Source organism: Vitis riparia, chromosome 14 (genome assembly GCF_004353265.1).
Source record: "Vitis riparia cultivar Riparia Gloire de Montpellier isolate 1030 chromosome 14, EGFV_Vit.rip_1.0, whole genome shotgun sequence".
Lineage (NCBI taxonomy): Eukaryota > Viridiplantae > Streptophyta > Magnoliopsida > Vitales > Vitaceae > Vitis > Vitis riparia.
The window spans coordinates 27,253,674-27,271,510 of NC_048444.1; the positions used below are offsets into that span (position 1 = coordinate 27,253,674).

General features: G+C 32.3%; 2 protein-coding genes across 2 annotated transcripts; both read right to left on the reverse strand.

The window, feature by feature from the left end:
- Positions 1-7,408: 7,408 nt before the first annotated feature.
- LOC117930610 (UPF0481 protein At3g47200-like) lies at positions 7,409-9,036 on the reverse strand. Its single transcript, XM_034851243.1, has 2 exons — positions 7,551-9,036; positions 7,409-7,476 (listed from the first exon to the last, which is right to left on the reverse strand). The coding sequence occupies exons 1-2, from the start codon at positions 9,034-9,036 to the stop codon at positions 7,409-7,411; spliced, it is 1,554 nt and encodes a 517-aa protein (XP_034707134.1).
- A 7,353-nt stretch (positions 9,037-16,389) lies between these two features.
- LOC117930611 (UPF0481 protein At3g47200-like) lies at positions 16,390-17,826 on the reverse strand. Its single transcript, XM_034851244.1, has one exon. The coding sequence runs from the start codon at positions 17,824-17,826 to the stop codon at positions 16,390-16,392; it is 1,437 nt and encodes a 478-aa protein (XP_034707135.1).
- Positions 17,827-17,837: the final 11 nt, after the last annotated feature.

Here is a 17,837-nt window from a genome sequence, read left to right on the forward strand (position 1 = left end):
CTTTATCAAAGTGGTAGTGGGTGAATTCAAAATTGGGGTAATTTTGAATTGGATTTCGAATTCATAAGTTGGATTTCAAATTCATAAGTTGAATTTGAAATCATTTCGGAATGGTCCTTTAAGTTTGTGTAGTTGTCTTCAAATGACCATAACTTCTTCATTTCAACTTTGATTTGCACACAGTTAAAAGTTTTGGACTTTTAAGTTCCCAAGCTTCGAAACGATATAAAGTATGCCTAAGATAGACTTCAAAAAGTGCTCCAAATTTGTCCTCAAATTCAGAGTATATGTTGCTTCCAGATTTTGAGTTCCAAATTTCCATGCAACTTGATGAATTTTCTTTATGCCTAGTTGTCCATGTTTGCATGGCTTTTTTTGTACTTCATAATGATCAATCCTCATTTCCTAACTCATGACATCCTCATATTTCCTTTTCTCATAGTCCATGAGTCTTGACTCGCTCATTTCCTTATTTAACCCTTTATTGATCTTTCAAAATCTAAAGTGATTTGACTTGCATCATTTTCTTCCTTCGAACTTGAGATAAATCTCCAAAATACAAGTTAAACTCGTGGCTAGGGCCTTAGCATCGATTTGGGTCAAGTCGGATGATTTGAGTGTCTTTTGGTGCATAAATCATACTGAATATGTGCCATTAAAGCACATAATTTGGCTTCAATCATCTTACCAATTGCTTTGAATTCTCATTGATCAATGCATAATATTAATTCTTGTTAGGAATATCATTTCTCCTATTATCATCACTTCTATTCTCACAAATTAAATGGAACAAGCCCAACTATATGAATTGGAAAGTAAATTGGATAGAGTAATAACAATATAGAAGTTAAAATAAGAAGAGTTAGGTGGTGTTTGTTTTTCTACTTTTTCATGACTTATTATAAACTTTTTATTAAATAGAAAAAACCAAAATATGTATCTTTTTCTAAATAGAAAAAATAACATATTGGTTTTATTTTTACTTTTAATACTTAATAGAAATAAAATACTACAAAAACAAACAACCTAATATTTAACACTATTAAGCATTAAGGTTCTATTTAGAATTAAGTAAAAAAAAAACAGACACCACCTTAGTTATTCATTTTGAACAATCCTAGGAGAAAGAAAAAGAGATATATCAAAGGTGGCATAAGGTGAATCGGAAGACTAAGTGTCTCATACTTGGGATTTGGATAATGTGTTGCAATAGTAACACATGTCTATTGTAATGACATATGATATTCTCTTTAGTCTGCAAAGAATATTTGGTTATAAGGATAGGTCAGCTAGATAAGCTGACCTTACAACTATTTTGAACACAAGATTTTTATGATCTTAGAAACCTTACTAGATTCCTTCTTGATGGCTAAAGGGATAGTAAAGATCAAACGAGTGTTCCTATGGGAGTCAAGTGTTCTTCAAGCTCTTTTACCAAGAAGAAGAGAAACAATACCAAATAAAGAAAGTTCAAGAGAGGGAATGAGAGAGCAAGCTTAGGAGCAAGTGAATCCTTTGTGGCCTTTTAGGACACTAGAAAAGGAATGTCCGATTGAACTATCTAATGAAAGATAAATACATATCATACTGTCATGATTGAATATATCATGGTGGATAGATTTTGAGCTCACTATTTGTAATTAGTTCCAAGGTTTCAATAAGAGAAAATGTTACATAATGGGAATGTACTTACTTTAGTCTCAGTTGCAAGGTTGGTTGTATAAGGTAGTGAGAGGCATTACCTCTTTTATACATAAATCCTTTATCACTTTGCCAAGTGTTGAGAATAATTAGGTCTCACTAAAAGGTATGGGCCTATCACTAATCAAACATTTGGTTTCTAAAGCCTTGGTCATATTCATCTAAATAGCATCCAAAGACTAGTTACATTTGGACACTTCGATTATAGAGGATCCTCTAATCTATGAATTTTGTATAAATAGTAAAATAACCAATAGGCCATTTACTACTAAAGAATGTAAAGCTAAGTAAGGTTTGGTGATAGTGTATCCTGACGTGTGTGGAGGTATGAGTATAGGAAAACTTGGATATCTCCATTCCTAACCCTGGATCTTTTAAGGTGCATGCAATTTATTCCTAAAACTCCCTAAATCTAATCACAGTGGAAATAGTAGGCATTTAAAAACCTAGATCTCTTTATAGATGTTTTATGTACCTTAGATTTGGATGTTCCCAGATCAATTCCAATCCGATGAAGCCATGGAGAGTGAATTGCAAGCCTCACCAACTAAGCAACTTTCCACCCGATCACTCTCTTACATGAATCTAGGCACTAGAGAAGGGTGGTCTTTTCTTTAGAGGGGGAGATTAAGGTTTCTCTCTGGAATCTCAAAGTAAACATTGCAAAACTAAAGCCTTAAGCCCTTAATGGGAGTGTATATAGGTTTCCTTGTAAGCTTAAGTGACTTGAGCCCAATTTAGGCTTTGGTCACTTAATCTTGTCAACTTGGGTCCTAATTAATTAATTTTCCCTATTGGGTTCCAATTAATTAATTAGCTTAGTCCAGAAAGACCATTTAAATGATCTAGTCCAATATTATATTTTTACCAAAATGTCCTTATGTACACATATGAATTAGAAACCTAAAAATACCTTTAAAATCATGCTACCATGAATCAGGAGCTCAAACAGGGACATTAGGACCCACAGGAAAATATTGACCCTCTCATAATCTAATTCTGAAGTTGAGTTAACATCCTAGTATAGAGAGTCAATTACACTCCAATATCTTATGAAATTACAATAAGATGAAAATTAGGTCTATGACATACTATCTACTACATGCAGAATCTCTATGAACTGATGTTTGTGACCCACTATCAACCTTTTAAGATAATCTCTATAATTCTTGAGTTACAAATCTTCTATTATGAAATCAATTGGCATACTCTAACTCGTAAGAACATATATCAAATTCCACTTAAGGAATTATTGTGACCACAAATTTCACTATCACATGTCCTTAGGATTAACCTAAGAGGACACATTGTCCCAATCCCATGAGATATCATAGTGCCTATCTTTAGAATACTTGCCACTATTTATCTTAATATCAATAATGACTCAATTCGTAGGGGATATAGAACCACTTTAGGGTCTCACCCGTAGGTCAAAGCTTCCTAATGACTTTCACACAGACTAAATATTCTCTTAAGGTTGAGAGTCCATGTAGTATAGTAGCTTGGTGAATCATGACTACCCAATAGCTAATGTCATGGTTCACTTAAGGTCTTGTCCAATGTGTAACCATATAGTGCACTCACCATGAGAAAACTATTCTAATTGTTAGACCAATCATCCCTCAAATTAGGAGGTATTACACTACAACCTTAAATGGATTGCTTAAGTTCATGAACCAGTTGTGAATAAATCGTTTACTTGCAAGGAACCCATAACTTGAATTTTCCATAAAACTTCTAATGCACCTAAGTCATGTGAAATGTAAGTGATATGGGCTTGAATACTCCACATATATAATGCATAAATAAGATAAAGGAGAACCAAAATCATAATATAAACAATAATGATTTATATTTATTATTACATCATATAATGTTTTTAAGAGCTCTATCCTAACAAAAAGTACTTTCTCACTTTTATTGATGAATACTCTAGGTTTGGATATGTGTACCCAATACGCAAGAATTCAATTCTTTGGACAAATTCTTTGAATTTAAGACAAGAATCGGAAAACCCATTAGGTAAACATAATAAGACACTTCGATTTGATCAAGGTGGTGGGCTTGTGTCCAATAGGCTTGATTCTTTCCTTAGGGCACAAGGGATTCTATCCCAATTGAGTACACCTATGACTCCATTACAAAATGGAGCAAAGGAAAAAAAAAAATTGAACTTTGATGGACATAGTAAGATCAATGATGAGTTTCTTATCACTTCGCATATCTTTAGGGGATATGCCTTGGAGACTATGTTTTACCTCCTTTACGTAAAAGGTATATCAATTTGTAAGATATCTAAGAAGATCTCGAGGGTTATTACTTTTATAGTCAAGATTATCAAAAAATATTTATTAACATAAAGGCTAGATTTCTAATGATGATTATATGATGAGTAATAAGGCAAAAAAGTTATATAGATCAGAGAAAGTTAAGAGTTAGTCCTATATTTGCACAAGATACTATGGATCCAGGGTTAGAGACACATACCATTCTCAATATTTCTAGTACACAAATGCCGCGTCTTAGTGGGTAGATTGTAACCCATAGATTATGATGAAGCAATGAGCGACGTTGATGCTCATATATGGCAAGGAGTTATGAAGGAAAAATTAGGATCCTAGTATTAACAAAGTCTAGGATCTTATAGGCATACTTGAAAGGATATCTTAAGTGTAAGTTGGTCTAGAAGAGGAAGAGAAGAGTCGATGGAATGTTTGAGATTTATATAGCTAAGGTTGTAGCTATAGGTTATATTCTGAATTATGTTTTTGACTATGAACCTTTTCATTGGTAGCCATGCTCAAATGCATCAATGTACTCTTATACATTAAAACACATCTCAATCATGAGATATGATAAATGGATGCCAAGACTACATTCTTGAATGACTATCTTAAAGAAACATCTATATGATGTAATAAGACATTTTCATAGCAAAGGGCTAAGAACATCTAGTATACATGGATTAACGTAGACATCTCACTCATGGAACAAGTGTCCAAATTAGGAAATCAAGACTCTTGATTTTTATCAAAACAAGGATAAGCATTAAGTGTATAAGATGTAAAATCTCTTGGTTTTCAAGATTTGCACCGACTTCTTCACTGATTGGAATTTATATGAAAACATCCAGATCATAGGTATGTTTTTTGAGCATATAAATCTATAGTTTTATATGATTGAATGCTTTGAATACTCCCGTCATATAGATCTAGAGATCCTTAGGATAGTTTTGCATGCATCCCAATGTCCAGGGCTTGGAATGAAACAATCTATATATTCCAACAACTTTTCCTTTAAAAATTAAAATAAAATAAGTTGTGACTCTAAAACTTAAGTAAACGAGTTTTTAAAAAATAAAACATTTTTCGTAACTTAATAAACCTTACTATCAAGTGGGGACACATGTAAAAAATGCAAATTCATATTTGCTTTTATTTTAAAGGACACTTTGAAGACTAAAGAAAAACCATAAAGCTCTTAAAAAGATTCCAAAAAGATTAAAAATTTCTTAAAGAGTTGAAAAATATTCGAAGATTTCTTAAAGAAGTTGAAAACTTGAAGATTCTTTCAACGAAGATTGAAAGACTTCATTAAAAAATGTAGTATTGATTTACGAATTCTTTTTAATCCAAATTAAACATTAAATCCCCTAAAAGGATATTTTTATCTTTTGTAAAAAAAATCTAAGGGCATATTTGAGATTTTTCTCTCAATTTATAAATATATCAAAATTACGATTTTATCCATGATTTTCTTATTTGAAAAAAAATAATTGTGTGTGCAATATTCAATGAGTTTTATTTATTTATTATTTTTACTTCTATAACAACCTTAAAAATAAAAATAAAATAAAATAAATTCTTAAATGGTAGTTACAAAAGTATTGACAAATTTACTACACTTTTTAGCAATGTTTTTAGAACCGGACTGGTCATCGAACTGGAAAAATTACCCGTTCATGGTTCATTGGTCGAACCGATGGTTGAACCAGTGATGTAATAAATATATAATTTATATCTTATATAAAATTTAAAATACTTATAATCAATTAAAAATATATAAAATTACAAATTTTAATAATGTTTGATTTTTATATTTGGTATATTAAATTAAATGATAAAGTTTAATATTTTAAATTTTATTAAATAGAAATATGTAATATTTAAGAATGAAAATATATTTAAGATGAAAAAATTTATAATATTTAATTTTATCTTTTTGTCTTTGTATTTTATTGTTTTAAAATTATTCTATTAACTAATTTATATCATTTTTTATAATTATTATTATAAAAATAAACTGGAATTTAAATATTTACATTTCTTTAAAGATTTTATATGATAAAAATTTGAAATAAAAACATTAATCTTAGATTTTTATTATATTTATTTTTTAACAACATCATTTAATAAATATGGTGCAATGCTTAATGGTTCCAAGACTTCAAACTTTAATTTTTAAGAGATTCATGCGTCTAGCCCTCCAAAAAGCAATGTTTTAACTCTAATCAGTCCTAGTCCTACTCCCGCATTGAAAGCACATGAATTTTATGTGTTCAAAGTGCTCTATAAATACCTTGCAACATCCCTTGTAAGCCAAATATGCCAGGGAATTGGGCCTGGAAGCATTGCCCAAATATAAGTTTTATAAGCTTTCTTGTCAATGGATTGGGCCTAGTGGCTTGGACCAAATATGGGCTTATGATTAGTTCCAGTTTTAAAAGTATTGGGCGTGGAATGAGCCTGATGGATAATGGGCCTCTTAATAGTGAACAAATATTTGTAGCAATTAAGGTCTGGTCAGTTTGTAAAAAATCATATGGTTTGTTCGGTTCGGTTTTTAAAACAATGCTTTTTAGCATGTTGGAAGGTATCTCTTCAAGATACATCTTCTATAATTTTCACATCAATGACATGCGTTAAAAAAAAAAAAACTTCTACAATATATTTTCACAATTTCGTAAAATTAAATTTATATTAAAGGTGTCTCTTCAAAAGACACATAATTTTCATATTAGTCACATAGTGAAAAAAGTTGAATTTATACGATAGGTGAAAAGACACTTTTCCACAATTTTTTATCAGTTAAACACATTAAAAAATTGAATTTATATTAAATGTGTCTCTTGAACTAATACCTTTTATAATTCCACAAAATTTAATTTATACAAGTATTTTTTAAAAAGACACTTTCCACAATTATCATATTAACTGCATAATAAAAAAAAAAAATTAAATTTATACTAAAAATGTATTTTCAAGAGACAACTTCCATAATTTTACAAAATTGAATTTATATGAAAAGAAATACCTTTCATATAAATTTAATTTTGTGAAATTGTGAAAGTTGTCTTTTTAAAAGACACTTGCTGCAATTTTCCATATAAGAAGCCAATATGACACATGTGTTGTAAAATTAGAATTATTTTTCAATATGTAGTATTTTAAAATTTTATTTTTAAAAGTACCGTACTTTTATAAAAAAATATAAAAATCCAATATTCAATCCCATCCCATCCCATCCACGAATTACATACTGGTAACTGAAAAATTTTCTATGTGGATATTGTGTTATCTACTATACTGGTTTATGAAAGACAATACAAAGAAGGCAGCTGGAAATTGTGAGTTCAAACATATATTATAGATTATAGCAAAACTCATGGGGAGGAAAAGACTAATAATATTGCATGCATGCATGAAATCTATTGATACAACTTAACAATGTATACATCTTTATCTGTCCAATTATACAATCTTCCATTTCTCAAACCTAAACACGCCAAACAAGAAAAAAACACATCACAGTCATAATTAACCCAATATATATATATATATATTAATTACCGGGAAGAGCGTAGTAGGTCTGAACCCCAGTAAGAAATAGTATCGAAACAGCTGCAATGAGAGCCGTGATAGTCCATGGAGACCTGAAATTGTTGTGAATGACTTCAGCTATCCAAGTTTTCCATCTCTTGTCGTAGTGTGTCTGAATACCAGCTTTCACATCTCCGTAAGCATCGACAACTACCAAGTCATTGGTGATCTCGTTGAAAATTTGGGCCACCTCTTCATCGTTGCCGAGACAGTTGTAGAGAATGTGCTTAGATCTCAGCTCCTTGACATCGTCTGCATGATCAATGAGGTTGTCAAGGAAGCATATATAGGAAGTGACCCCATAGTCATCTGGGCCTTCTGGACACATTTCATAGGCTACCATGTTCAAGAACATGGGCTTCGTGGAGTCATCAATGGTTATTGGGGGAAGTTTCAGGTGGCTATAGAAGAAGCAGGAATTGAAAGAAATGTCTCTCAAGGAACTCGTTCTACTCGGCTTGAGATAGATCCCTGCAGCTTTAAGCTCCCTGATGCGTCGAAAAGACTGCCAATTGTCTTGTTGTTTGCCTTTTTTCTCATCTTGCTGCTTTGGTTTGGGCTGACTCCCCCCATCTTCTCCTCCAGACGACAACGACGACTCTCCTTTTTTCTCAGCTTCTCGCTCTTGTTCGGTCTGACTCCCCACTTTTTTCTTGCTACTCCTTTTATACCTGCCTAGCAGAGCACTTCGCAAAAGGTCGAGGAGATGAGAGGGCTCTTCGTTTTCCTCTTGCAGCTGTATTTCTGTGGGCCTTCCGGTGTCAGTGATGAATTTTTTTATCGTCTCTTCCATTGGTGACCCATCATTGAATTTTGCCCCCTTAAAAATCAACTTGAGGACTCCAAAGGGAAGTTGGTTCTCCAGCAAGAACAAGTCCTGGTGCACAAAAGTAATCAAATGATCTTTAACATTCAAACCATGCAACTTACTCTGATTTCTTCTCGCTACACAGTGAATGAAATATAGTAAAAAACACCCATCCAGAAGCATCATCCAGGCGAGTGCCTCATCATCATATTCGTTTGTACTACAATCATAGCACTTCCTCACTGCCTCGATATTACTTCCAATATTCGTGTACAAAGCTCTGATGTCCTGGTTACTGTCAGCCAGGAATTTTTTGGCACATAGAGGCTTGATCATTTCCACTGGGTGAAGGTGGGACTTGCCATGGTGGTAAGGGCCGAATGAAATTACCCTCGGTTCGTAGAATTTCTCGAAATCCTGGATCCCCCTCAGAATGTGAGGAACCTTTGGTATCCTTGGCCATTGAGTTTGAGATTGAGTCCTTTCCTCTGCTTTTTCGACAGACCCAATCCAATTTTCCACCATAGGACTGATTTCAATAATGTCAATCCTATGCCCCTTAGGCTCGGGGCCAGTTTCGCCACTGTTCCTGCTTGGTTGAGCGCCTTCCTTCTCTCCAGCGTTCCTCCCTTTTTGCTGCTTTTCCATGGAAATGGATCACCACCTTGGTCTAATCACTGTTGGTGTGTTAATTGGTCCAGAAGGTGTTAGTCTACTGCCAATGACTATCCTCAACATCAACCAAAATGAATAGTTGAATCAGTGATGTCAGTGAACATCCACGTGCCAATATTTTATTTAATTAGGCCAAATTTGTGAAAGGTTAGTCTGAAAGTCATTAGTTTACATTCTTGTCTATTTACATGTGGAAACAAGGAATTTCAAAAATTAAATTTAAATTCAGCTATTAAACAATTTGAGATTGGAATTTTTGAAATTTGAATATTACACATACTGTAAGAATTAATTTTATTATTATAAGGTAATTATTAGAGAACCTCAGATAGAAAAACTTGATGAAATTTGTATTATGTCAAATGATTATAATAATTGTATCAAAAGATATTTAATTTAATATTATAACAAATCAATTTAATTTTTAATTATTATTGGAATTTAACCTTATAAAATTATAAAAATGAAATTAAGATTAAATTATATTATATAAAAGGTAAATTGATTAAATATGAATATTATCATTTAATAGATTTAATTTTTGAGAGGTTGATTTAATTGAGGTACAATTTACAAAAGAAGTAGATTAAATTAATTTCATTTTGAAGGATTGAGAATCTCATTATTGTAATTTTTAATCTTCAAATGTTCTTTAGATTAAATTGAAAGTTACAATTTGAATCTACCTGCTAAAAAGTTTTTAAACATATAAAAAGGAAATTCTTAAATTTAAAATCATTTTTAATTTTAAAATGTCCCTTTCCCATATTCTGAATATATCTTTGTCCAAGAAAATGGCTGGAACCAATGTGTTCCACATAAGTTCCATCTTGGCCCATCTATTATTAAAAAAAAAAAAGAGAAAAGAGAAAAGAGAAAAAGAAAAAGAAAAAAAGAAAAGAGAAAAGAGAAAAAGAAAAAGAACAACCATATTCCTTAGTTTATTTAATTGAATCTATGCATTTCTTGAGTATAAGGAAACCTTTCCATATTTTGAAAGGAAAAACATATTTGAGTAAGCATTCCTTAATTTATTCAATTGAATCGATGCATTTCTTGAGCATAAGGAAACCCTTCCATATTCTAAAGGGAAAACACAATTGAGTAAAGCATTCCTCAATTTATTTAATTGAATCTATGCATTTCTTGAGTATAAGGAAACCTTTTCCATATTCTGAAAGGAAAAACACAATTGAGTAAGCATTCCTTAATTTATTCAATTGAATCTATACATTTCTTGGGCATAAGGAAAACCCATCCATATTTTGAAAGGAAAAACACAAATGAGTATGCTTTACTTCTTGTCTATAATATGAAATATACCCTCTCCACCATGCAAGTCTCATATATATAAATATACATCTATTGTGAAAAACCATAACAAGGAATAATAATCGGGAGAAAAAAGAAAAGAAAATGAAAACAAAATACACAAAGTATACAACGATTTATGTGGTTCGATCCAAAGTATACATCTACAAACGAAAAACAAAGAAGAATTTCCACTATTGTTAAAGGAGATTACAATCCAAGAGTTCTTAAAACCCAAAGTCTCAATTACACCCAAAAAGATACTTCCTCTATTTTGGTCAAAATCTCTTTCTATATATATATTTCTAATTATATAGGATAATTCCATAGAGGAAACTAAGTGTATAATTGTTAAAGATGTCTTTTCCTAAAAAAAATATTTCCTTTATAATGATAGGAAACCCACTTACAAGAATATTTTCTATTAGGAAACTATCAATAACTTTTCAATTGACTCAAAAATAGAATCTAAAACACTTTCCAACAATCTCCACCTTGGCTCAAAATTCTAATATTCAAACAAACTTGAAAATCTTTCATGTTACTTCGCTTCTACACCCCAAAAGGGCATTTAGATACTAATCACACCAATTAAGTTCAAGCAATACATGAACTTAATTGTAAAAACAAACTTAGTGATCATATTTTCAGGATTATCTACTATGAGGATTTTTTTTTTCATTACAATCCATTGTGTAGACTCTCTACTAGTAATGACTTCATGGTAAGTTTGAGGTTCCTCATTTTCAATGTTCTCTACCACACTAAGTGCATAAGTAACCAAATATACTAAGCATACCTTTGTGGTGGTTTAATTTGCCTCCGCATTCTATCTCTGGCCAAACAATATTATTGTTTTTGTGGTGTGTTTTCTTTATCATCAAGATGTTGCACTTCTTTCTTCTTTGGCTTCATTGAAATCGTTTTTTCTATGATTTCTAAAGCATTAGGCACAAACTCCATATTTTCTCTCATACCAGGGTTGTTTTCAACATGAAGTTGCTCATTTCTAGGACTCAACATTTTATACTCATTAAAAGTCACTTCCCTGCTAATTATAAATTTAGAGAATTTTGAATCTAGGCACCATAACTTATCTCTTTTCACTTCATCTGCATATCCTAACAATATGCACTTCCTTGCCCTTACGAATGTACTTGGGCTTCCAAAGTCTGTTTCAGGGTAAGAGAGGGTTTGAAATCACTTTTAGAGGGTCGCTAAAGGAATATATGAACCATGATTAGGGAGATTATGAGAATCTCGGTTCTCTTAGGAACAAATGTACTTATTTTTTTTAAGGATGCACTTAGGGTTCTAAAGTCTTTGAGGATGGGAAGGACCTCCAATTAGTTCCCAGGGGTCCCTAAATAAATCTATAGACCATGATAAAGGAGATATGGGTCATGATTTTCCTAGTAATAGATGTAATTACTTTTCTTAAGGATGTACTTGGGGTTCCAAATTCTATTTTAAGGATAGGGAGAACCTTCGATCACTTCTAGAGGATCCCCAAAGGAATATATAGACCATGATAAGGGAGATAGGGGTCCTAGTTCTCCCCTAGGAATAGATGTACTTAATTTTCTTAAAGATGTACTTATTTATTCTAAGGATGTACTTAACATTCCAAATTTCATTTCGAGGAAGGGGAGAACCTACAATCACTTTTTATTCTAAGGATGTACTTAACATTCCAAATTCCATTTCGAGGAAGAGGAGAACCTCCAATCACTTTTAAAGGGTTCCCAAAGGAATATATGGACCATGATAAGAGAGACAGGAGTTCTGGTTCCCTTAAAAATAGATGTACTTATTTTTCTTAAGGATGCATTTGAGGTTCCAAAGTCCGTTTCAATGATAGAGAGAACCTTAAATCAATTCCCGAGGGTTCCCTAAAGGAATATATAGACCATGAAAATGGAGATAGGTGTCTCGGTTCTCTTAGAAATGGATGTACTTATTTTTCTTAACGATGTGTTTATTTTTCTTAAGGATGCACTTAGAGTTCCAAATTCCATTTTAAGGATGGGAAGAGTCTCCAAAGGAATATATAGGTCATGATAAGAGAGATACGGGTCTTGGTTGCCGTAGGAACATATGTACTGATTTTTTTTAAGGATGTACTTGAAGTTGTAAAGTCCATTTTAGAGATAGGGAGGACCTCAAATCAATTCATGAGGGGTCCCTAAAGGAATATATAGACCATGATAAGGGATATAGATGTCTCAATTCCTCTAGGAACATATGTACTTATTTTTCTTAAGGTTGTACTTGGGATTCCAAATTCCATTTTGGGGATGGAAAGGACCTCTAATCACTTCCCAAGGGCCCCCAAAGGAATATATAGACCATGATAAGGGAGATAGGGGTCTCGATTCCTTTAAAAATAAATGTAATTAATTATTTTTCTCAAAAATGTACTTGAGATTCCAAAGTCCATTTTAGAGATGGGAAAGACCTCTAATCACTTCCTGAGGATCCCTAAACGAATATATAGACCATGATTAGGGAGATAGGGGTCTCAGTTCCCCTAGGAACAAATGTACTTATTTTTTTTCTTAAAGATGTACTTATTTTCCTTAAAGATATACTTGGGGTTCCAAAGTCCATTTTGGGGATGGAGGGGACCTTCAATTGCTTTCTAAGGGTTCCCAAATGAATACATAAACCATGATAAAGGAGATAGGGGTCCAGTACCTCTAGAAACAGATGTACTTATTTTTCTTAAGGATGTACTTAGAATTTCAAAGTTCATTTTGAGAAGAGGAGGACTTCCAATTAAGATTTAAAATATCGTACTATTTCGGTGATACTGACCTAGCTAGCAGCCCAATTTGGTTTAAATATTGGTTTTGGATTTTGATCCTAATTGATGTGGGAAAATAATTGATTGGTGTAAAGGCATGGGATTGAACCCATGGTTCAAAATGGGCTGACCATGCCACTAGACCAACATTGCTATTTATGATATATTTGACATGCATTTGTATATATTTAAGTTATAAACAAGCATTATGTATTCATAAAGTAAATATCACTTATTTATTTATATTATAAATATTATCTATATATATAAATAAATTATATACACATAAATTAACATATATATTTTTTATATATTATAAATTAATTAAAATATCAATTACAGTAAGTAAATTAATTTTAATTATTATATATTTTGTATAATAATTAAATATAAAATAAATAAAATTGTCAACATTTTAAAATTAAAAATACTTATACATATATTATTATTTTTTTATGTTTTTTAATATATCCAAATTAGATAAATCTCTATAAAATATATTTTAAATTTTGAATATATTATTGGATGCGATAAATTATGTCATGCATATATCAATTTCTTTAACAAAACACCAACAAATGTTCATTATTATTTCTTATATAATTTTTTTAGAATTTTTATTAACATTTTTATGAGTTTGATCAATTTTTGTCTCATCGATATTTTGTGTCAAAATATCCACCTACATTTTCCAATGTATCTTGATATATCCATAAAATGAAGTTATCGATATATCCGTAAAAACCGGTATTTTCATCCTTACCTCCAATCAGTTCTCGAGGGTGTCCAAAGGAATATATAGACCTTGATAAGAGATATAAGGGTCCCAGCTCCCTTAGAAATAGATGCACTTATTTTTCTTAAGGATGTACGTGGAGTTGCAATATTCTTTTCGGGGTGGGGAACACCTCCAATCACTTCCTAATTGTCCCTGAAGGAATATATAGGTCATAATAAGGGTAATTGGGTTTCTCTTTAAAAAAATGTATGTATTTTTGTGAAGAATATACGTAAGGTTCCAAATTTGATTTTAGGGTGAGGGAAGGTCGCAAATGACTCCCCGAGGTTCCCTAAATTACTATTTAGAACATAATAAGTGTGATTGAGATCTTGGTTCATCCTTAAAAAAATGTACATATTTTTCTTAATAATGAATGTATTTTTTTAAAAGATATATGTAGAATTCCAAATTTAATTTTGAGGTGGGGGAATCAAATCGCTTCCCAAGGTCCCCTAAGTGACTATTTAGGATGTATTAAGGGTGGTTGGGGTACTAGTTCACCCTAAAAAGAATGTATGTAGTTTTCTTTTGGATGTATGTGAGGTTCGAAATTTGATTTCTGGAATTGGGTTAAGGTCATAAATCACTCCTTGAGGTCCTAAATGACTATTTAGGACATAATAAGTGTGAGTGTCCCGATTCTCCCTAAAAAAATGTACGTATTTTTGTAAAGAATATACCTATTTTGATGAAGAATGTACACATTTTTCTTATTGAATTGGATTTAGTGATAGAATCATCTAAAATTTAATATTCTTTAAATATTTTATTTTATGAAGGTGTATGATGGATGTTATTAATATATTACTTCTAAGTTTATTATAAAATATCAATTATATTAAATAAAAATATATTATGCAACATAAAAAATTTCATAGCCATATATCGAACATAAAAAACTTAGAAGTTACATCTAACATGTATTTTAATTATCACTATGAGATTATGAAAAATATGCTTGACTTGTGAAATTTAAAATAATAATAATAGAAAGAAATTTGACAACAACAAATATAATTTAATAGATTGTACAAAAAATGGAGGAAAAAAAAATTTATTTTTTTAATCATAAAGAACAATAAAAGTACTTGTTTTTTATTAAAAAAATAATAATTTTTTTCTCAAGAGTATTTATATACTCTTTTATTTTTAAAAATTATAAATTGGATATTTAAAAGACTAAGAAACTTCAATTGTTTGTTTATTTATTGTATTTTAGGTTATATTTGATTTGTTCTCAATAATTATCTTTTATATGTTATCATTTTGTATTTAATATGTTCAATAAAATGATTCAAACGAATAAATATGAAGAGACAACACATTAAAAATTTGAAATTAAAAAAGTTTTAGAAGGAAAACTATGGCGGTCTTATATCAAAATGGACATGGAGTAATTTTTTTTTAAAAAGAGAAAATAAGGATATTAAAAGTGAAGTGACATGTAGGAGTTGTGGTTCTTCGTTTTTTTTTTTTTTATAAATTAAAAAGACATACCTTTTTTAGTGTTTCGTCACATCAAAAAGGGAAATTGTGGAACTCTTCTTATGAATATTATTCAAGTGCATGTTGGAAATTGTGGAACTCTTCTTATGGAGTTCTTAAAACCCTCAAAATTTTTTTATTGGTGTATGAAAGCTTGATTTTTCCATAAAAATTCAAAAACTCTTATGTTTATGGTGTCTGGCTTTTACCAATCGTAGGCACATAGGTACAAGCTCCGAGTAAGATGGGTGCATCCCTCATGAAACTAACTCCTCCATCAAAGCAAACAGTTTAGTATTTGATTAATGCTTTGTTGAATCATTCAATATCTCAAGTTTGTTTCACCTCTCCATGTCTAAACAGGAAGTAAGGATGATGAAAAACAGGCTTCGATAACTAAGTGCTACAAGATGTATTTTAGTGCCATTATCAAGCCGTATGCAAAACTGTCGAGTACTTTTCTCCACTTTCATTTCTAACTCCATGTGTGCGTGTGTTTGTTTTTTCAAACAAGTTGAGTGATGTATTTTAGCAAAAAAAATGCATATTTAAGATTGTTCCCTCAATTTATAAATATATGATCAAAATTATGATTTTATATATCCACAATTTTCTCATTGGAAAAAAAATTGTGTGCAATATACAATCCCATCCCATCCCATCCATGGAATTACTTACTGTTAACTGAAAATTTTCTCTGTGGATAGTGTGTTATGTATGATCCTGGCATGTGAAATAGAATACAAAGAAGGTAGCTGGAAATGGTGAGTTCAAACAGATGTTATAGATGATAGCAAACTCATGGGGAAGAAAAGACTAATAATATTGCATGCATGAAATCCAGTGATACAACTTTAACAATCTATACATCCTTATTTATCTAATCATACACACCGAACCAGAAAAAACACATCACAGTCATAATTAGCCTAGTATATGTATATTAATTGCCGGGAAGAGCGCAGTAGGTCTGAACCGCAGTAAGAAATAGTACCAAAACAGCACCAATGAAAGCCATGATAGTCCATGGAGTACTGAAATGGTCGTGAAGGGCTTGAGCCATCCAAGTATTCACTCTCTTGTCGTAGTGTTCCTGAATGCGAGCTTTCACATCTCCATAAGCATCGGGATTTACAAAGTCATTGGTGATCTCGTTGAAAATTTTGGCCACCTCTTCATCGCTGCCAAGACAGTTGTAGAGAATGTGATTAGATCTCAGCTCCTTGACATCGTCTGCTTGATCAATGAGCTCGTAAAGGAAGGATATATAAGAAGTGACCGCATAGTCATCTGGGGCTTCTGGACACATTTCATAGGCTAACATGTTCAAGAACTTGGGCCTCGTGAAGCCATCAATGATTATTGGGGGAAGTTTCAGGCAGCCATAGAAGAAGTGGGAATCGAAAGAAATGTCTCTCAAGGAACTCTTTCGATTCAGTTGGAGATGGATCCCGGCAGCTTTAAGCTCCTTGATGTTTCGAAAAGACTTCCAAATGCCTTTCTTCCATGGGCAACAGGACCCCCTATCTTCTCCTTGACGCGACGACGACTTTCCCTTTTTCTCAGGTTGCTGCTCTTGTTCGGGCTGACTCCTCCTAATCATTTTAAACCTGCCTAGGAGAGCACTTCGAAAAAGGTCGAGGAGATGAGAGGGCTCTTCGTTCTCATCTTCCAGCTCTATTCCTGTGGGCCTTCCGGTGTCAGTGACGAATTTTTTTATCTTCTCTTCCATTGATAGACCATCATTGAATTTTGCCCCCTCAAAAATCAACTTGAGGACTCCAAAGGGAAGTTGGTTCTCCAGCAAGAACAAGTCCAGCTTCACAAGACATCTTTGGTGATATGCAAGGACGTTACTCGTATCTGTCTGGCGGATGATTTGTAGTAAAGAACACCCATCCAGAAGCATCATCCAGGCGAGTGCCTCATCATCATACTCCTTTGTACTAATCGAATCATAGCAGTCCCTCACTGCCTTGATATTACTTCCAATTTTTGTGTACAAATCTTTGATGTCCTGGTTACTATCAGCCAGGAATTGTTCGGCATATAGAGGCTTGATCATTTCCTCAGGGTGAAGGTCGGGCTTGCCGTGGTGGTAAGGGCCGAATGAAATTACCCTCGGTTCGTAGAATTTGTTGAAATCCTGGGTCCGCCTCAGTATCTGAGGAACCCTTGGTATCCTTGGCCATTGAGTTTGAGATTGAGTCCTTTCTCTTGCTTTTTGAAGGGACTGAATCCAATTTTTCATCACCTTGTCACTCATTTCAACAATGCTAGTACGATACTCTTTAGGCTCAGGGCCAGTTTGGCCACTGTTCCTGCTTGGTTGGTCGCCTTCTTTCTCTCCAACGTTCCTCCTTTCTTGCTGCTCTTCCATGGAATTGGATC

Coding starts and splice junctions, on each gene's coding strand:
- LOC117930610 (XM_034851243.1), bottom strand. CDS start 9,036: ATGGAAAAGCAGCAAAAAGGGAGGAACGCTGGAGAGAAGGAAGGCGCT. Junction 7,477..7,550: donor GACCTACTACGCTCTTCCCG/GTAATTAATATA, acceptor TGGCGTGTTTAG/GTTTGAGAAATGGAAGATTG.
- LOC117930611 (XM_034851244.1), bottom strand. CDS start 17,826: ATGGAAGAGCAGCAAGAAAGGAGGAACGTTGGAGAGAAAGAAGGCGAC.